We start from the raw sequence: 21,302 nt of genomic DNA, 5'->3' as shown, positions 1-21,302 counted from the left end.
ACTGGCTTACAAGGGAATGCTGCAGCCAGAAAGAGCACAAAAAAGATTGCCTGATGAAGAAGCCCTCACTACTGCCCGTCCCCTTCTCTTTTCTCTTTCTGTAGCTGCCTGAAGGACTCTGGGCAGCACTGGCAGGGGAGAGGGAGAGGGTGAAAGTTAGGTAAATAAAATTAAGAGAATAACTGATAGCAAAAGGATATAATTGTCAATGGTTCTCTTATTTACAATTAGACAAGTTTAAAGTGACACAATAATTTACGGTTATGAACATTGTAAGACTAAATTTAAAACAGAACTATATACAAATGATAAACACATTATTGCTAAAATGTATAAAATATTAAAATTTGAAACAGAAAAAGAACAAGTGAATGAATGTATGACACTATGAGCTAAAATTTTTGATTTTAATATACAATGGGAACTATAGGAAAATATGTGGGGGAAAGTATTGAAATTTACACTAGGCTACAATCTTAAAGAATGTTTACAAAAGGATGTATTATTGGTACATGTCACAAGAGAAATTATCTAGAATGTATACAGGCACTTCAAATTTATATTGGAAATGTGAACAAGAAGAAGGAATATTTTGTCATGTTTTGGAGTTAAGAAAAAGCTAGAAAATTCTAGATTCAAATACATGCACTGATTCAGAAGATTTTAAAAATTAATATACAATTGAGGTTTTTCTTTTGGAACTGGTGGACAAACAACTGAACAAAAAAGTTATGGATCTTTATTTTCATATACGAAAGTTTTTTTATGCACAAAGGTGGAAATATTTGACACTGTCCACAATGGAGGAATGGTTCGTAATAATGATGAAACTTTCCTACATGGCTAAAACAATTTCTTTGATTAGAGAAAACACAGCATGCACATTTAATGTTGACTAGAAACCCATTAAAGGATTTTTTTTTGCACAAAACAGGAAAAAATGAACGTATGATTTACAATTTTTATGATTAGACAGGATTTATAGGCATACTAAAAAGAAGAGTGTTGTTGCAAATATAGAGTAAGAAGTAAATGTATAATTACAGTTTGTACTTACAACTGCTGTAAAATAGATCAGAAGCTACTTCTTTGTATCTTTTTTCTTTTCTATTTTTCTTTTATTTTTTACCTTTTTTACATTTTTCGCTTTCTCCTTGATTCCCCCCCCCTTCCTTTATATAGTTTCTATTAGTTTTTAATCTTTGTTTTTAGAAACTTTTTATAAAACTGTGTGTATGTATTATATATACACACAAACACACACATGTGTTTATGTCTTCATTCCCACCTGCCTACATTGCAACTCAAAGGTGGGGGATGGGGAAGGAAGAGAAGATTTGTGGTACTATAGGTAGGGGTGCAAAGTGAGGTTGCTCCCCCCAGCATGGACTCAAAAAAAGGATGTCCATTGGGAAATGCAAAAGTGAATGGAACAATGAGCATCTAGAAGGGCTGGAGAAATAACTTGAGGGAAGTGCCTTGACTTAATGGGCCATTGTTGGATCAGCTGCAAGATAATACTGTAAAAAAGGCTAATTGCCAACCAGCAGTGAGCATAGTAATTTGGCAACCTAGGATGAAGTGGTTGCACAGGCCCGACATTAGCTTCTGAAAGGAAGGGGCCATGAGCTATAGGTTGGAGCTTTCCCTAAACCAGAATGAAAAGCCACCACCATTTGTTCAGAACAGTTTAACACAGCTTGGGACACAAAACAGCAGTTTTATAGCAGAGCTTCAAACCCCAATGCAGGTGCATTTAGGATGAACTGGGAAGGATGAGAAAATGTCATTGTCTTTTATTGCATTCAAGAAGAGAAGGATGACCCCTACTGTTGATGCACCGGGCAGAAAATGTGGATCTCCCTTAAAAAGTGAAATCTCCTTCAAGTCCAGTTTAGCAACCATATGGAGGTTACTTGCTGTTGTCTTCCAATTTGGGATGTGTATGAAGGGACATCCCAGTCTATAACCCTAGGATTCCCAGGTAATTCTCCTCTAACTACTAACCTGTTTCGACCATGCTTGCCTTGTCAAATCAGTCAAGGCCAGCTAAATACTACTGCACTCTCTAATAACTAATAAATCAGCACAGAAAGATCCTATTGTGTCCTACTTTTTTCTTTATTATTGCCTTTCTCCATTATTGCCATAGCATCAGTATTTAACTTATAAATTCTCAGGACAGTGCCACTGAGAGGATTATTAAGTGCTGGAACAAGACTAATATGGGGCCCCTCACCTACACATGGACACCTAAATCAATAATGTCATAATTGTACTGCAGGGAGGCCTACTAGGCCCAAAATGGGATGCGGGGGGTTGCAGGCCCTCCCCCATGGCCCATTTTGCTCCCAGGAGGCTGTAGGAGGCTTACTAGGCCCAAACAGTGCCGGGGGGGGGTTGCAACATTCCCCCCCCCCCCACAGCCCATTTTTGCTCCCAGGAGGCTGCAGTGAGGCCTATTAGGTCCAAAACGAGGGGGTCGCATGCCCATAAAGGTTATGTCAAACAAGGCTGCATGGCAGTTTTGCTGTACACACAAAGTATAGAGTATTGTTAAAAGGAAAAAGTTTCCTCCATGGGTTCAGTCTTCCCGGCTGGGAGAGCATCCCAGCACGGTGAAAGAATTTAGGATCGAAGCAAGCTGCGTTGAAAGCAAGTTTCCTTTATTTTTCAGGAAGGCAAGACCAACAGTGGCATGGATCAGTGTTCCTGGGTGAGCTGACCCCGATATGCAGTAAGTGTACATTTTTATACCATTTTCCTCTTTGAAGTCCTTGTGTTTTCTTTGTAATATTGGGTGATCACTTTTGTGTATGCCCTTGCTAATTGTTCCAATCCTGTCTTGTGTTTTGTTTTTCCTCTGCCCTAAAGTAATCCCCATGGGGCAGGGATGAGTCTTAATGTCTTCTGGTATATTTCCCATTTCACTCTTTTATGATTAAATATTCACCCTGAGCTAATCAATTCTTCATACGCCTGATTAATCTTTGCCCTGAGTTAATCAGTCTTTGTTATCACTCTGACATTTCTTATTTCAAAGGTCTTATTCCTGTACGTCTTTTGTATTATTTTGTATTCTGCAGCTGTTTCTAATTGACCTGATATCCTGGTAATTATTCACAGGAAGTTCTTTTAAAATGTATGCTGGCTTTGTTATTCTAGTGACTTCTAGTTTGGTTATGGGCTGTACCAGTGACATGCGGTGAGGTTTATAGCTGGCGAGGCAGCAATTTTTTTAGACTTGTGGACTTCAACTCCCAGAATTCCACAGTCAGACATGCTCAGTTGCGACCTGCCACCCTCCGCCCTGGGATTCGGCCACGGCACTGCCTGCCAGAGCTGTGCGGAATCCGGGGCGCGCTTGTCGGGCAAGGGCAGCGCAGATGGGGAGCGGACGGAGTGGAGGAAGCCTCTCCCCCACCCCCTCACTTCCCGCACCCAAAAGAACAAATGGAACCTCTGCCGCCGCCCGGGCAACCTGGCCGGCCTCTCTCGCAGCGGCTCTCTAGTGCCGAGCTTGGGAGTCCCTGGAGGAGCTGGCGGGGGCTGCAAGCACCGCAGGCTGGACTGGAGCCTCGAGTCTAGGGCAGCAAGTCATTCGATAGGAAACTTGCCTCTTGGAAGGAATGACTCGGCTTGGCTCCTGCGTTGTCTCTCCTGCCTCTTCGCTTCTCCGTTCGGTCGTTGGGCGGCAGATCGAAAGCGGGAGCCAAGCTGGGTCATTCCTCCCAAAAGGCAAGTTTCCCATCGAATGACTCGCTGCCCTGATGATGAGAGGTTAGGCTGTGCCTCACTTGCCTCACCTGACTGCACGTCACTGGGCTGTACTGTTTCTAAGTTTTCTGGCCTGGTCTTCCTAGTACAATACTGTCTCGGTGAAGTTCTCCTCCTACAATCTTACTTTTTTGGTGGGGGGAGTTGAAAGCAACTATGTGTGTTCTTTCGCCTTTTCTGTTTCTAGTGTAGTGTCTGAGTATATTTGGTATGTGTGGTCATCATGAGGGCTGCCTGGTGCCTGGTGGTATCTGGTGGGGAGGGAGTGGGTCAGCAAGTCTTTAAACTGGCAAGGCAGGGAGGAAGGCAATGGCAGAGACAACACAGGAGGGTCCCTATGACACAAATAGCAACAATTCTTGCTAGAAGGACTTCGAGCCAATGGAGGTTCGGCAGCCAGGAAAAAAAGCAGGAAAAATATAGGTACGATTGGTTATGGCTAATATTCTATGCTAGCTCTTTCAGATGATGGATGTCCTTATCTACCATTTCTGAACTTTGTTCCAGGTCAAAACAACACAGCCCTCCAAATTCCCTGCATCCATGGTTATGTTTTAATAATAAGAAATCTATTGCTGCACAATTATCCAGGGTGGCTTCTCTGCCCTATCTTAGTTCTTTGTTTAGAGCAGGGGTGGCGAACACGCGGCTCACGAGCCGCATGCGGCTCGCGGCCAAAATAAATGAGGCTCTTTGCCTCTTACCATTATTTAGTATGCTGTGGCTCGGATCGCGCGCTAAACCCGTAAGTACGGTCGACGCGACGACGCTTGCCTGCTGGAGCGTCGTCGCGTCGACCGTACTTCCGGGTTTAGCACGCGATCTGAGCCACAGCATACTAAATAATGGTAAGAGGCAAAGAGCCTCATTTATTTTGGCCGCGAGCCGCGTGTTAAGTTAAGATGAAGTCTTAAGTTAAGATGAAGTGGAAGATGGGTAATAATTAGGGGAATGGAGACTTTGGGTTGTGGAGTCCACTTTTTTAAAAAAATACAAAAAAACCAGCCCTTAGAACTTGAACTTTGCTAATCAGAATAAAATGCTAAGACTAAGTAGTCAGAGGAAGGTTGTAGCAGTACTGTCAGTCACCTATTGCACCTCATCATGAATCAAGTATTCTATATTTTAAAAAATACAAACTTATATCTTAGTTACTAGAGATCAAAGTGTCCAAGGAAATAGATTAATTCAAATGCAATGAATTAATCATTATACTGAAGTTAAAAGACAAGCAATTATCAGAATGGTGGCTATGGCAGAGATCTTTCTAAAATTTTAACATTTCATTTAACTTAAAATACTGGAAGTTGGAAAAGATTGGTGATCTGCCAATCATTTGTAGATATACCAAACCCATAGAATCACAGGGTTGGAAGGGACCACAGAGATGATTGTTCAATTTTATCTTTAAATAAGATTAAGACAATTTGCTTTGTAATCCAGTCTAAGATTAAGAAATGCTGCTCCTCTATATCTTTCTTTTGAGTCTTGTATGATTTTGAATCTTGCTCCCCCACCCCACCACCCAGCTTCCAGTTGGTGCCATTTGGAATAAAACATTTATCTTAGATAATATCTAAGTTTCAAGGAATTGTTCATTTCATTCAATAATTTGTTATAATTGTTTTCAAATGTATTATTATTATATCCTATTAAATAAGAGTTCTAGATATTTCACTATATTTTTCTCATATCCCAATCCCCCTTTTCATGTTTTTTTTTCATTGGAAATTGAATGCCTTATTATCTTACTTTTAATTTAATTTTTTATCTCTAAAAGGTAGCCAAAAATCTTTGGATTCTGCCATTAGTATCTTATGGAGCTTTGTGTTTGCATAATCGTTACTACTATATCATTTGCATAGCATTTCATCTTGTATCTCTTTCTACCTGAATCTTTAGCTGAAATATTTGTTTAGCTTTTCAGTTCTGGCCCGCCAGGACCTCCTAACCCAGGGGTGTCCAAACTTGGGAACTTTAAGACTTGTGGACTTCAACTCCCAGAATTCCCCAGCCAAGTTTGGACACCCCTGTCCTAACCAATTATAAATAATAAAAGAGAAAATGCCCATCCTTGCCTTTGACTTTCCATATTAAAAGATTGTAGAGATTATTCCATTTACTGTGAATTTTAACTTGTCAAAAGCTTTGTGTCTAAAAATATTTCCGTTGCCTTCCGTTGCAGCTCTAATGGGTTTATAAAAATTTATAACAAAAAACACCTGACAGAGCATGTTATATTATGTGTTTAATATATTATTGTTAAAATTATATGCTTTTGTGTGAGTGTTTGTCTGTTTTGGCAGGTCACTGCGTGGTGTGGCTCTCTGACTCTCACAGTTTAAAATTTTGGCTCTTTTTGTCGAACTTGTTCGCCACCCCTGGTTTAGAGCATCCAAAACATGGGAAGTCAAATTTAAACTTTTTTCTAGGGTACATGCCAGGCTATTCAAATTTCTAGAACTCCACACTGCTAGTCCTGGCACTCCCGCTAGTGATACAGGCCAATGAAACATATTCAGTTTTTGTGAGAAGGGATACTTTGTAGTTGCAGTCCGAGTCTAAGGAGTGGAAGGCCCTTTTGTGTCACTTCTGTAGAGAGGGCATTAACATGGTTAATTTGCCCAGAGTGCATGGTCCCCCTGTGGAGTTAGTGGGTAAGTATGAGTAGGCTTGCAGTCCACACAGCATGAACCATCCATGAGGTAGCCTCATATAGCTTTGGGAGAAGGGAATGTGCTCTGTGTGATTGCATCTAAGTTCCTTGTTATTTAGGTTGATGCACTTTTCACCCTCTTGTGGTTGGCATCCTTCAATTCTAAAGCACCAAGATGAGGTGGTGATGGCAGCTATGTGAAGGGTATACATGTCTAGGTATTTTGTTCTAGATATGTTTCCCCAGTCGGAAATGGTTGAATATGATGGTGTGATGGGAAAGTATCTAAGCCTAGTGTGGTTGTGGATAGCTTGAAGTCCTACTGCTACTCCCATCAAGCATGTCTTGAGGATATCTTTTATTGATCTTCCTCCCACTAAACAGAAATCAGTGGTATTGAGTACCTCCTTTGCTAGGTACTCCCAGATGTTTCCCTTCTCTGGGATGAGATTTGGTTCCAGGAATGCTGTTACTTGAGTTACAGTTAACAATATATAATGTAGATTACATAAAACATTTACAATGGGTTTCTTCCCCTCCATAGTGTAGTTATATCCCCTCCTCCCCCCTTTTTTTGTTGTGTATCAAGAATGGGACAAGGGAAGAGAGGAAAAATAAAGAGAGAGAAACGGTAAAAGGAGAAAAGAAGAAAAAAGGAGAAAAGTCAAACAAAAATCTCTTTTAGGATTCAAAGTTCTTTGTTGTCAAAAAAAAAATGCTTCCAGAGTCCACTGTTCAGTTTCTCTTTAATTTGATTGGTGGTATCCCAGGGCTGAGGTCTACGACTGCTAGTTTGGTATGTGTCCAGTCCTTTTCTGCATCTCTAATGGCTGTTTGTGTGGTCAGTAAGATTTAGTAGGGTCCTGTCCACTTGGGTTGCAGTGGTGAGACCCTTGTGAAGAATTTTATCCATACCCAATCACCCAGCTCCAAGGGATGTAGGTTCTCCTCCAGAGGTGGAGTTTAGGTCAAGGCACTCTGTGTCCACAGGACCTGTAGTCACTTATGCAGGGCTGTAAGAAAAGAAGAGAGAACCATATCCCCCTATCTAAGCTGAGGGATTGTGGGTCTAGGCCCTTGCCATGTCTGGCAGGCATCCAAAATGTATCTCAAAGGGAGAGATCCCTATATCCCATCATGGCCTTGTTCTGATATAAAACAGGGCAATGGGCAGTACTTTTGCCCATGAGAGGTGTGTCTCCTAACAGTTTGCCCAGTAGGATCTTGACCTCCCTGTTAGCACGTTTTGCCCCACCCGACGAGGAAGGTGATTAAGGGCAGTGGAGGTCCTGGGTAATGCCAAGGGCTTGAAATATGTAATTGAGGACCCGAGCTATGAAATGTTTGCTCCTATCCATGTCCAGAACACTTGGTACCCCAAATCTGGGCACAATGTCTTTAATGAGGTAGTCTGGCAGTTTCAAGGGCTGTGGCATGGTGGCAAGGGAAGGCCTCCACCCGGTGTGTCAATTGGTCCCTACGTACAAGTGCATATTGGTATCCATCTGCCTTAGGTAATTGTATATAATGCATCTGCATCCTTTCGAAGGGTCTTTGTGCCCATAGTCTGCCCCCTTCATGAATGGTCTTCCTGGATGTGCTCTTATTGGCTTGGCATGTTTGGCAGATGCTAGCCACTTTAGCTGCCTCGCTATATATTCCAGGTGCATGCCATACCCTCCTTGTGGCATCTACTATTGCTTGTGTCCCGCAGTGGCCTTTTGAATGTAGCCTCTGGCAGATTAGTCTTATGAGATGGCATGGGGCTATAGGCCTACCATCCGGGAAGCTCCAAAACCCTTCTGTAAAGACTGCACCTAATCCCCCCCCCCCAATTTTTGCTTCCCCTTCCCCTAAGAAGTCTTCATAAGGGATCAGCTCTTATAGCTGGGGCTGCTATATTATGTGGGAGGGATTCTGTAACTACCCACTTTGCTGTAGCATCAGCATATTTATTCTCTTTTGTGATTAAGGAGTCATCTGTTTGGTGAGTTTTGCAGTGGAAGATTGCTATGGATTTGGGTAATTGGATGGCTTTTAGTAGTTTAGAAACAAGGGTTGCGTGACCTATTTGGTGGCCAGCTGATGTTAGGAACCCCCATTGCTTCCATAAAGTTCCTGTAGAGTGACAGACCCTGAATGCATATTTGGAATCGGTATACACATTGGTAGACTGGTTCCTAGAGGCTTCGCAAGCTTTTGTTAAGGCGATGAGCACTGTCTCTTGCACGCTGTGCTGGTGGGGAGTGGTTCTACCCAGACAATCTCATAGAGTGAAACTACCACAGCTCCTGCAACCCTTTTTCTGTCATGGATATATGAGGAGCCATCCGTGAAGAGTTCAAAATCTGGATTTGGTAATGGAGTGTCAGTTAAGTCTGGGCACAGTAGTTCTGCGTCTTGTATTAAGTGGAGGCAGTCATGGAGGCTTTCATCTGATTGTTCCTTGGGCAGCAAGGTAGCCAGGTTTAAAATATTGCACTGTTCAAATGCAGTGTGGTTGGAAGTGAATAGTTCAGCCTCGTATTGCGCTAAGCGTTATTGCATAAAGGCGTGGGTTTGGGATTTTAAAAGAATGGCAAAGACTTCACGGGGCACCCTCAGAGTCAGCGGCTGTCCAAGGACTAGATCTTTGGTTTGTTTACTATTTCTATGGTAGCCACCACTGCTCTTAAGCAGGGAAGTGTTCCCTGAACCACTGGGTGTAATTTTACCGTATGCCACCGGTCGATATGCAGGACCGAAGTGTTGAGTTAAAACTCCTGATGCAATCCCTAATTTTTCATGGATGAATAGGATGAATAGTTTATCATAATCGGGGAGACCCAATGCAGGGGCTGATGCCAGTGGTTTGGTTGTTGTTGTTGTTTTGAGGTTTTGATCTAAGGAGTTGGACTAGGTTATGGGGTCTGGCATGTCCTTTGTGATTAATTGTATTAAGGGTTTAGCCAGTTTTTCAAATGATGGGATCCAAGGACGACAGAATCCCAAGTTACCCAGGAGGGTTCTTACATGTCTTTTTGTATGGGGGTTTTTCATTGCTAAAATGGGTTTCCACCCGGGTTGGAGCCAGTTTTCTCACTCCTGGAGCGATAATATAGCCCAGGTATGTCACTTCCTGTTTCAAGTATTGCAAGTTTGAGGGGGAGGCTTTATGTCCCCTCTGTGCCAGAGATCTCAACTGGTGTAGGGTATCAATTTTGCAAGCTTTTTCGCTGGTAGAAGCTAGTGTGAGATCATCCACATACTGAATTAAAGTTGATTTCTCAGGCAGTGAAATAGATGATAAATCCGCCTTTGGGATCTGTGAAAATAGAGTGGGGGACTCTGTATAACTTTGGGGCAGATGGGTCCATGTGTACTGTTGCTCCTCGCAGATGAAAGCAAAGAGATACTGTGATGCTCAATCTACCAGGATACTGAAAAAAGTGGACCACAGATCTATGACTGAGAAATGGGTGGCTGAGGCTGGAACTTCCATTATTATTGTAGGTGGGTTAGACAATGGGGGCTCGGGGTATCACATGGTCATTAATGACCATCAGGACATGCACAAATCTGTAGGTGAGATTCCCTTCCTTATCTACTTGGATTTTTTTACTGGAAAGATTGGGGTATTACAAGGAGAGGTGCATTTATGTAAAACTCCTTGTTCCAGATATGCTTTAATCAGTTTGCATATGGACTCGATGGCCTCCGCTTGGATTTTATATTGGGGGTTGCAGGGGGGGTCCCTCTTTCACTTGGATCATAATAGGGGTGGCCCCTTTTAGAAATCCTACTTCTGTGGCGTCCCAGCCCCATAGTGAGGAAGGCAGGGCTTGCAGATCAGAATGAAGCGATGTCTCATGAGTGACCAGCAAAAACTCTGTCTCCCTGATATGGGTTTGCTTATTAAAGTGGACATAATTTTACCTTCAGTTTTATTCTCAGGGTTAGTTAGTGGTGTTTCAGTCATTAAATTTTTAGTTGTAGCTAATTCAGCCCAGCAGTACCAATAGGGTATGTAGTTGGGTTTTATTTTTGATCTAAGTGCTTTTAAGGTGTTAAAATCAAAAGTACCACTGTCAGGCCAAAATTATTTCCCAGTGTCATCTCTTAGCAAAGCCCATTTGTCACACAGTTTCCTTGCTCTCTTTTTATTCATGCCAGCCAACATAGGCATGTGCCTAGCATCCCAGGCTTCAAGGAAATCTCAAAGGGAAGTTCTTGTCACCCGCGAGCTAACGTTTCCCATGACCCTTTAAATGTAAGGCTTAGCTGGGTGACCCGCCGTAGGTTTCGGGGGGAGGGGGGAATTCCAGGAAGGACTTCGATTCCCTCAATGAAGTATTCGGACCCTTTCCTTATAGGGAATTCTGGCTAAGGTTTTCAGATCCAAAAAGGGAACCTAGGAGAACCTCTGCCCCTCTGCAGTGAGTACTAGCACCTCCTTCTCTCTTTTCTGCACAATGGACCTTTACTTTTTCTGACACATCAGGATTCCCTTATTCCTTTTATTACCCCCTTTCTTTCACTATGGTGTTCGCTCAGTTTCCATTCCCCTTTAAACAGAAAGTCCAACTTTCAGCACCCCCCTCCCCCTTGCTTTCCTGATCCTGACAGTCACGGCTTGTTGGAGCTAGCGACAGGTGGGGGACGGTTAGAGGTTGTTTGAAGAGATGATATCAGGCTATTTTTCAGATGAAATCACACACACACACACACTTCCATTCCCCTTAATTCTAGGGAATTTTAGATTTAAAGTTGTACTCACCTGATTTCAAGCAGCTGTTGAGTTCAAGGCTCAAAGACTCCTTTTACTACTTGATGCCTCCTGGGCAGGGTCCATGGATTTTTTCCTGGACGAAGATGGTCTGTGCCGACTGGGTTGAATCTCCAGGCCCCGTATGGTGGCTAGGTTCACTGTGAGTCCCTTCATGAAGTCACCAATTGTTAAATGGAAAAGGTTTCCTCAATGGGTTGGGTCTTCCCGGCTGGGAGAGCATCACCGGCGCGGTGAAAGAATTTAGGATCGAAGTAAGCTGTGTTAAAAGCAAGTTTTCTTTATTTTTCAGGAAGACAAGACCAACGGTTGCATGGATAAGCATTTCTGGGTGAGCTGTCCCTGATATACAGTAAGTGTACATTTTTATACCATTTTCCTCTTTGAAGTCCTTTTGTTTTCTTTGTACTATTGGGTGATCGCTTTTGGGTATGCCCTTGCTAATGGTTCCAATCCTGTCTTGTGTTTTGTTTTTCCTCTGCCCTAAAGTAATCCCCATGGGACAGGGATGAGGCCTAGTGTCTTCTGGTGTACTTCCTGTTTCACCGTTTAGTGATTAAATCTTTGTCCTGAGCTAATCAGTCTTTGTTATCACTCTGACATTTCTTATTTCAAAGGTAACTTCTTCCTGCACATCTTTTGCATTATTTTGTACTCTGCAGCTGTTTCTAATAATTGTCCTGATATCCTGGTAATTATTCTCAGGAGGTTCTTTTAAAATGTATGTTGGCTTTGTTATTCTAGTGACTTCTAATTTGGTTTGTACTGTTTCTTAAGCTATCTGGCCTGATCTTCCTAGTACAACACTGTCTTGGTGAAGTTCCCCTCCTATAGTATGAAGTATATATTCAGTATTGTTTTTCTTTTTAAAAAATTGGTTTTGTAATTTTTTTAAAATTTCCCTTTCATGGGACCCCTTTGAGCTACATGGGCCCTAGAACAATGTACCAACTGCACCCCCCTCTCATCAGGATTGCCTCAGGAAGCAACCTGATCTTTGCTTATTCTTTGTGAGCATGTTATTTCATTGCCATTGTCTCTGTGCATGCCTATGGAGATTCTTGATCATCCAGGTCATGGTTGTTTTAAAGGCATGCTTTTCTAAAAGGTAACTGAAATTTCTTGGGTTTTTCTTTCTTTGAAAACATTCTTTGCAGTCATCTGGTAGCACTCTGAAGGTTGGTCATTAGCTTTCTGAGAGATGGAATTCAGGTGACTCTGTGAATGGAAAAATATAAATCCTTCCATTCCGCACCATTTGGTCAGAACTGAAGAAGCTTTTTGGATGAGAAGCTAAACATTTTCAAGCAAAGAACCAAGAAAACCCATGTGTCTTTTAGAGAAGCAATTTGAGGCATTTCCATGGGCATTTTAGTTCAGAAAAACCCTAATGTGCAATATTATATATATATAGAGAGAGATACCTTTATTAAAACGCTGATTTTGCTTAATAGAAAATATTTCAGAAATATTTCAGATCTATTCTATGTATAGTTCCTGTCAAACAAGTCAAACTTGCCAAGCAATACAATGCTGTGTGTGTTTTCTGCTATAATGGTAGCATAGTGTTATAGCCCTAGTAGACTTGAAGGGGAGGACAGGGAGAAGGGTAGAGCCAAGGACTTTTAGGGATAATAATTCTGGAACAGGTGATTTTGGTTGTATTGAAGACCAGAGCCAGCAAAACCCCAGACCTGCATCCTGCATACATTGACAGCCTCTCGAGGACTTCATTTAGCCACTCTACCCCAAGCAGTGGCAGGTTTTAAACAGAGGCTACACATCAGGGGTGGGTTTCTGCCAGTTCTAACCTCTTCAGTAGAGGAGGTTCCAGAAATCTACCGAACCAGTAAGAAGAGGTTCGTCACAGAACACCTGTCCCGCCTCCCTTGCTAACTTCCCCCGCCCATTCCATCGCCACTCGCAGGCAGAGTCTAATGCAGCGCGGCCAGCCTCCTAGGACCTCCCCGAACTTGCCTAGGAGGCATGGCTGCCAGCAAAGCACAGGGGCATTCCAGGGGTCCCACCACCACTGGTTCCCGGCACAGACCTCTTTGCAGTGCTGGGAGGAATCCCTCCCCCCCAGAACCAGGTTGCCCAAAGAGGTCAGTGCAGGGCTCCGGTGGCTGCAAAGCATGGCATGAGGGGCAGAAGTCCCCGAACCCAGCAGGGCAACGCAACTCCAGCAGTAGCAGTAGTTCCCCCCTTCCTCCGCCCAGCTCTCCGTCTCCTCCTTTGCTTAGGCTCCCCGCTAGGTTCGAGGACTTCTGCCCCTCATGACGTACTTTGCAGCCACCAGAGCCCCTCATGGACCTCTTCAGGGTGCTGGCTGGGCAACTTGGTTCTGGGATTTCCCCCTCCCCAAAAGACTGCCCACCCATCTTTCCAGATCTTGCGGCTTTTTCAGGGTTTTCTTTTTAAAAAACGCCTCTCTGAATGATCATGAAAACCTGTGAGGTTGCTTTAAGAGGGGGCAGACGGGCAGCATTTCCCCCTGCCCCCCTCCCTGGGCACCTTGGAGCCTGCAGCTTTAAAGCAAGCCTTTGCACAGTAAAGAAAATATTTTCACGAGCGTGAGAAGTTCTTAATTGCCTTTACTGTGCAAGTTGCTGCAGGCTCTGAGGCTGCAGGTGCCTAGGGACAGGGGGGGGGAATCCTGCCCATCTGTCCCCTCCCAAAGCAACCTCGCAGGTTTTCAAGATCATCTGCAGAGGCATTTTTTTTTAAAAGAAAACAATATTTTTTGGGGGGGAATGGGTTGGAGGACCCGGCGGCCAGGGCCCCCTGAAGCAGCAGCAGCCAGCATGTCTCTTAAGAAGAGCCCCAAGGGCAAAGTCAGCAGCGCTGCACCCACCTCCACCCTGCCCACTGCTCAGCAACGTGCCCCCGCCTCCTCCTCCTCAGCAGGAGGGGTGGGCAGGGGCGCAGGCATGGCCCAGTAGGGAGCAGCCAATGGGGGGGCACTGGCCAGCTGGCTGTCAGGGCAGCCTCCATCAGTAACCAAGAAAGAAACCACTCAAGTCCAACTTCGAAGAGTTTCATGGCTTGAGACATCATAAGGTTCTCCTCCTCGCCCCCCTGCCACTCAGCAGCTAGTCGCCTCTGTCTCCTTGTGGTGACCCCAAATGGAGTTTCCTTGGGATCATACTTCTGCCCCACTCCAAATGTCCATCTGGGGCGGACGGATTGTTCTTCCAGGTGTAGTCCAGCCATTCGCTCCGTTTCCAGAGAGCAAGAAGATTCAGTTGCTCCCATGTCATCCTCCTGGTCGCTGCCTGGCTGGGACATTCTTTTGAAGTTTGAATTTTTATTGCACTCCCCTCGGAAGGTGTTAACTCCGGGTTGAATGCAAAACTGAGATCTTGCTTAATGTCAGGGCAGCCTCGATCAGTAATCAAGAAAGAAACCACAAGTCCATTTTTCAGAATTAAGAGTACTTTTACTGGTTATGAGTAGATAGCAGCTAGCAAAGCAAGATCTGAGGCAAAAGCGCGTGCAATCATAGATATCAATATGTGACCCAGCTCCCTCCCCCTAGTGATCCCAACCCCCAGTTCAATCCCCACACCCCACAGGTGTCATATGGGCTGCAGTTTCAAAACCCATCATCAGGATGGTATACCAGATGGTTGGCCTTGGCGGCAATTCCATTATCTGCAGCATGCGCAGTAGATGGTGAGAAAATGACTCCCTTCTTCATTCACTCCTGTGCTCCGGACCAGTGAAGTGAATGGGCTCCGGACCAGTGGAGCCTCGTCCTTCTTTTTAGCCAGGCGATCTTTAACCAGGCAATCTTCGGCTGCTGCACAAGCCCACGGGCACACGCTGCTTTCTTCTCTCTGATAGCCACCTGGTTAAAAAGAAGGACAAGGCTCCGCTGGTCTGGAGCCCATCTGTGGGGGGGAGGGAACCCCCTCGCATTCCTCATCTTCCCGGATGGGCTGGTAAGGGGACAGAAAAGGTTGTTCTCCAGTCCCAGGTTTCAGCTTCCTGGCTTCAGTATCTCTTTCCAGCTTCTTTTGTTGAGCCTGCAATTAAGGTTCTTTTTTATGTCTTAGGAAAGATCACCTGGTTAAAAAAAAAGATAGCTGCCTGGCTAAAAAGAAGGATGAGACTCCGCTGGTCCGGAGCCCATCCGCAGGTTGGGAGGGAGAGATGGACAGACAGGCAGAGACACAGAGAGAGACACACACACAGAGTGAGTGATTAAGTGGGTGAGTGAGAGAGAGAGACAGACAGACACACACATATACACACACAGTGACAAACAGAGAGGAAGGGAGGGGAGAGAGACACAGAGAGATAGAGAGAGAGGGAGGGAGAGAGACAAACAGACACACACATACAGAGTGACAGATGGGGGAGAGAGAGAGACAGAGAGATACAGACAGACAGACAGACAGACAGACAGACAGACAGACAGACACACAGAGAGAATGACAGAGAGAGACAGAGAGGGAGGGAGAGACAAAGAGCCACACAGAGAGAGAGAGAGACAGACAGACACAGAGAGAGAGACAGAAAGAGAGAGAGAGAGAGAAAGAGAAAGAAAGGAAGAAAGAAAAAGAAAGTGGGAGAGAGAGATGAAGGAAAGGAAAGGAAGGAAGGAAGGAAGGAAGGAAGGAAGGAAGGAAGGAAGGAAGGAAGGAAGGAAGAAAGAAAAAAAAAGAAAGAAAGAAAGAAAGAAAGAAAGAAAAAAAGAAAGAAAGAAAGCTTATGACCACAATTGAGCCCAAAATTTTGGTTGCTAAGCCAGAGTGTCGTTAAGTGAGTTTTACCACATTTTCCAAGTTGGCCATGCCCACCTGGTCACATGACCACAGAGCCACTCCTACAAAACAGGCCACACCTACAGAGTAGGTTCTAAAAAAATTTGAAACCCACCACTGCTACACATACATAGTTCCCTTAGCTGTTCATTCATATGATTTAGCCTCCAGACCCCTTATCATCTTTGTCGTTCTTCTCTGCACTCTTTCCAGGGCAGTACTTCCCAACGTGGGGCCCATGCCCCACAGGGGGACAATTTGATTTTTAATGGGGGCAATTTGAACCTTGTTTAAATCAAGTTAGTGGCCTTGTAGGCTTCCTCCGCATGAGTAGAGTTCACTTTTTAATTATTTGTCACAGGGTGGGGGGCATTGGGATTTTAGAGATGCTTAGGTGAGGCATGGTCAAAAAAAAGTTGAGAACCACTGTTCTAGGGGCTCAGAATTTTCTTTGTATTCTGAAGGCCAGACTGCATGCGGTATTCTAAGTATGGCCTCACTAGTGTAGTATAGAGTGGTACTATCACTTCCCATGATTGTGATGCAATCCCCCTGTTGATGCAGCCTAGGACTATATTAGCTTTTTTTTCTGGCAGCTACAACATACTGCTGACTTATACTTAAACAATAATCCAGGACACTTAGATCCCTCTCACAGGTACTACTGTTGAGCCAGGCACTGCCTATGTTAGCGTTCTAAATACCATGCAGAATTAAATCATTGTCCAAAGCAAAGTTATCCTTAAAGGTCCCATTTATTCGTACAGGCAAGTTAGCACGTCTATGGAATTCCAACACTGATTTACATCCTGGAATTCCACCCAGTTGAAAGTTCATGATCTATCCCCACACCCACAAATCCATCACATGTTCCAATCATCATCTTCCACGCTGGCATCTACACCCCTCTGCTTCCGGTCAGGTGTCGAGGTGCGGAGACAAAAAGATGACCTTGGCTTCTATAAAAGAATGTCAACAATACATTCCACAATCCTACTCCTTTCTATTCCCCCCTCACAACTACTACACTAATGAAACAGCATAGAAAATTATAAGAAAGTGTGGCAGGCCAAAGATCCTAAAAAGAACATAACTACAGGCCTGACAGCCTATTCTGTACCTGTGTGTTTGGTTTTTCCTGCCTAAGCACAGAACTTTACAGAATGCCATATTGCAAGCTAATTCTGTCCACAGCCAAGTGTTAAATCCTGACTGGCTCAAGGCTGACTCAGTCTTCTATCCTTCTGAGGTCAGTAAAATGAGGACCCAGATTGTTGAAGACAATATGCTGACCTTTGTAAACCACAGTGCTGTAAAGCACTACAGAGTAGAATATAAATCTAAGCATTATTGCTATTCCTATTCTATCCTATTGGTTCCAAGGTCACATCTGCCAGTTCCTTCAGTACTGAGATATACCGTCTTATTTTCTTTTGACCCCCCCCCCCCAAAAATAAGCACTTGGCCTTATTTTGGGGGAGATCTTATTATTTTTGAGGTGCAGGAGGCAGCAAGCATGGTCATCTCATGGCTGCTGCAGTGTTGCAATATTTTGGGGGAGGGCTTATTTTCAGGGGAGGGCTTTTTTTTAGCTCATGTGCTCAAAAGCCCAATTGTGCTTATTATCTGGGGAGGTCTTATTTTCAGGGAAAGAGGGTAAACCATTTGGTCCCAGAGATCTCAACTTGCCCAAAGTGGGTAGGTGTTCTATTACCAATTCCTTGCGTATTTTGATCTGCATTCCTGTTCTGTGTCCCACAGTGCTGGTTGTGATAGGTTGTACTATTTTCCTTTGCAGAAAGACAGCTAGAGAGAAGGAACTCAGCAGTTCTGTTTTCTTCCTACTACCTGTCGCTTTCTTGCCATCTTCTCTGATTATTTCCCTGACTTTCTTCTTGTTCCTTACATAGTGAAAGAAACTTTTTTGTTATATTTTTTAGCATTTGTTGCAGGTCTTAGTTTATTCTAAGCCTTAGCCTTCCTGACTCCATCCTTGCAGCTTAAAACTATTTTCAAGTATTCTTTTCTAGTTACAGTATGTGTCCCTCTTTCCATTTTTTATACTTGTCCTTTTTGTCCCTCTATTTTTCAGAAAGCTCTTTATATAACCATGTTGGTTTCATCTGGAATCTCTTGTTTTTCATTCTCTGTGGTATTGTTTTTGCTTGGACCTTTATTATCTCATTTTTAGAGTATCCCAAGAATCCTGGACTGTTGGTTGCCCAGGATTTTTATCAATGGATTCTTCCCTATTCTCTCTCTTAGTTTGTCGGGAGTCTGTTTGATCTCACTGCAAAATTTGTTTCTCAGTTAATGTCAGGGTAGTTAAAGTCCCCCAATTAACTATAGTGGCATATTTCCTGCACTAAACTAACTGATTAGCAAAAGGTTCATCTATTTCCTTTGCTTGCTTGAATGGATGGCCTATAGTACACATGTATAGCAATGTTGGTTTTTTTTTCCTCTAGTATTCACCCAAATATTATACAAATTCTATAAGTAAAAGGGATTCCTCACTTCTAAAACATCTGTCCGCATTTGCATATCTCTGGACTGCGGCAGGCATCCAAATAACTTTCCTGCCTGCTGGCAACCAGCAGTGCTGGCACATAAAAACATATTTATATTGCAACAGTGACAGATTGCTCAAACTAAGCAGCAATTAAACAGCATTTCCAAACAAGTTTTTAAAACATGTGATAGACGTTTAAACTATGACTTTGGAAAAGATTTCAAAATTGTTTTGAAATTCACAGAATAAATTGCTAAAGTAACTTAAGAGCACAAGCTGTAACTCCACGAGATCAAAGCAATGCAAAGACACAGGAATTTACAGAACTCAACTGTCAAACAAGCAAGAATTTTAATACATCATGAGAATCTGGGGGTCTCCACCCAAATCTTTCTGCACGATCCAGTACTGGCAGTTTGAGTGAGGATATCAGGAAGCAATGCAGATGGAAGTATGAAGCTATCCTTAATACAGAATCTATTTGAGCATATCTGAGCACCTCACCCTTCATTTGAATACTTCTGGTGAAAAACTCACCACTTCATATAACAAACTTTCTATTGACAAAGTCTACACAGCTGGAGAAATTCTCCTTGACAGCTTGTATGCACTTCCTTCCATGTAATTTTAACCTATCAGTTCTGATCCTGGTCTCTGGGGAAATAGGACATGTCCACTTTTCTTCTGTATTTTAGCCGTTCAAATACTTGAAGAGGGCTATCATATCTTCTGTAAGCTATCTTTTCCCTAGGCTGAAAATAGATATTCCTTTTACACATTCCCCACAGTGCTTGGTTTCCTGATCCTTCCCTTCTTTGGTAGCCCTTCTCTGCACTTGCTTCAATTCTTATTGTCCTTTTTAAATCAAGTTTAAAGTTTAAGAACTGGACACAATATTCCTACCATGATTATGGAAAAATCATAGGGGGAGTACTTGGCTCTTGTTTAGCTTCAAGGCAGCAAAGTAATTGACAACTGTACTACATGGATAATCTGTGTAACACCCATATAAAGTGTGTGCAATAAAATCCAGTACAATCCATCCATTTAACAACAGAAACAATATTTCCCTCGGTGCTCATTTAGTGGTATGAATCAATTTATGCTACAATGTGCCTACATATAGTTATCCTTAAAGAGTATCTGGAAACTGTAGCTGGTGTGGTACAGAATGTGTGCTAATGAGCTGTTCTGGGTGTCCCAAGAACTATGTTATCACACCTCTGCTGTGTGAATTGCATTGGGTACCAGTTTGCTTTCAGTTCAAGGTGTGGGTTATTATTATTAAAGCCACTCATGGCATGGTACTGGTTACCTGAGAAGTTGTTTTACCCAAATTACCTCAACCCATAGCACCTAGTCATGCTGAGAAGGTATTTTATGGCTCCCTTCAGTTAAAGAAATATGATTGATGGGATCTAGGGCGACAGCCTTCTCTGCCATTGCCCCACCCTATGGAACATTTTGCCCCTAGAGATGATATTGGTTCCCATTTTTCTGAGGAAGAGCACGAAGACTTGGCTCTGTCAACTTGCATGAGAATCAAAGAGTAGCCTACAACTTTGGGGGTGGTTGGTAGCCATTCTGGCTCAGGAATTCTGGGAGTTGAAGTGAACAGGTCATAAAGTTTAGAGGTTTAGTCCTTCCGGAGGCCAGTGTTTAATTCAGGCATAGAAAGTGCCCATAATAAATAAGCAATACCGAAAGACTTGTTTTAATTCTCCTCTTGCACTCCCAAAATGTAACAGCAGATTTGCCCAAAGAATAAACAGCATTTATTTGCACTAATAATTAATAATAAGTCCATCAACATTCATTAGTCTCCTTTTACTAACTCGTCTTATACAACTTATAGAAGAGGCAAGTGGATAATTATATTCTTTATCCTTTTAAGTAAAGTACATCCAGGAATGTCAGAGAGTTGTGGCACAAAAGACAATCCTCTTTTCCTCCCCATCGTTAAGCTTGCCTAACTATTCTCTAGTGCTTGTGAATTACATCCAGGAACTGACTGATTTATTTCGATCAAGGCTCTCAGCCCCTCCTTTGTTTCTTCCTTCTCCAAACTTCTCCAGTGCTAAGCTATGACCCAGTTTGAATCTCCCCTACCAGGAGTTTCTATTCCCAGTGCCTGAATTTCTCTTTCCAGGTTCTCTCCTTTCACCTGCTTCCACAAAATAGGCTCTTGTACTCCATAATGAATAGGCAACTAAGGTAGCGGGTTGCTGTTGTTTTTTGCTAAACACCAAGTTTAGTGAAGTGGCAGTGAAGGCCTTTCCTGGTATTGCTTTCTAGTCCTGAAGGCTGAAGAATATGCATTTTTGAACAAACTTTCAGGTCCTCAGAAAGAAAAGAGAGATGGTAGATACACAAGTTAAAAGGGGAAATGTGAAAATGTTTGGAGCAGTAACACAGGGTTTCAGAATTCAGTTCACAAGGGTAAGCTTCTCCAACTGAACCAGGCACTTGCTTTCTTCAATTGCGGAGGTGACGAGGATGGGGAAAACTGTCCCATGATAGATGGTGTTTGGCTCCTACTGGTGCAAGTAGGCATCCAACCAGAGCTGCCCCGATTCCTTGAGAGAGCTAGAAGAAAGAATAGAAAAGAGGTGAAGCCAGCTCAGGCACTATGAAGAAGTGGGGTATACACCAATGAACAAATGTGAATGGTAGGATAAGAAACGTAAGGATCATCTAAGATGTAAGAACACGGACTGGAGAGAATTAAATTACAGGGATTAAGGCAGTACAATCTGCTGGAGAGAATGACAGGACTTATTTATGTACATAAACTCATCATGAAATGATAGTTTAGTCCTCAAC

General features: G+C 43.2%; 1 protein-coding gene and 1 long non-coding RNA gene across 4 annotated transcripts in view; one reads left to right on the top strand and one right to left on the bottom strand.

Annotated features, from left to right (window-relative positions):
- Window positions 1-17: 17 nt before the first annotated feature.
- The window catches only part of LOC309382964, a 43,961-nt gene continuing 22,676 nt past the window's right edge, over window positions 18-21,302 (top strand). The window contains exons 1-3 of one of the 2 annotated variants that reach the window (XR_014173735.1): window positions 18-160; window positions 2,678-2,737; window positions 11,491-11,529. This is a non-coding gene — a long non-coding RNA (uncharacterized lncRNA). Of the gene's footprint in view, window positions 161-1,910; window positions 1,985-2,677; window positions 2,738-11,490; window positions 11,530-21,302 lie in introns of those variants that run through there. The other variant, XR_014173736.1, reaches the window with a different exon arrangement.
- Window positions 18,882-21,302, bottom strand: part of LOC309382949 (acyl-CoA (8-3)-desaturase-like) — a 34,192-nt gene continuing 31,771 nt past the window's right edge. The window contains exons 12-13 of one of the 2 annotated variants that reach the window (XR_014173733.1): window positions 20,478-21,065; window positions 18,882-20,428 (exon numbers count right to left, since the gene is read on the bottom strand). Coding sequence is in view for 1 of the 2 variants with exons in the window: in XM_081934939.1 (XP_081791065.1) it covers window positions 21,014-21,065 (52 nt within the window). In the remaining variant the exon portion in view is untranslated. Of the gene's footprint in view, window positions 21,066-21,302 lie in introns of both variants that reach the window. The other variant, XM_081934939.1, reaches the window with a different exon arrangement.

Source organism: Natrix helvetica (assembly GCF_964273705.1).
Source record: "Natrix helvetica genome assembly, chromosome: 1".
Taxonomy (NCBI): Eukaryota; Metazoa; Chordata; class Lepidosauria; order Squamata; family Natricidae; genus Natrix; species Natrix helvetica.
Note: the sequence above shows the minus strand (reverse complement) of the source record. Positions and strands in the feature narration are given on the sequence as shown.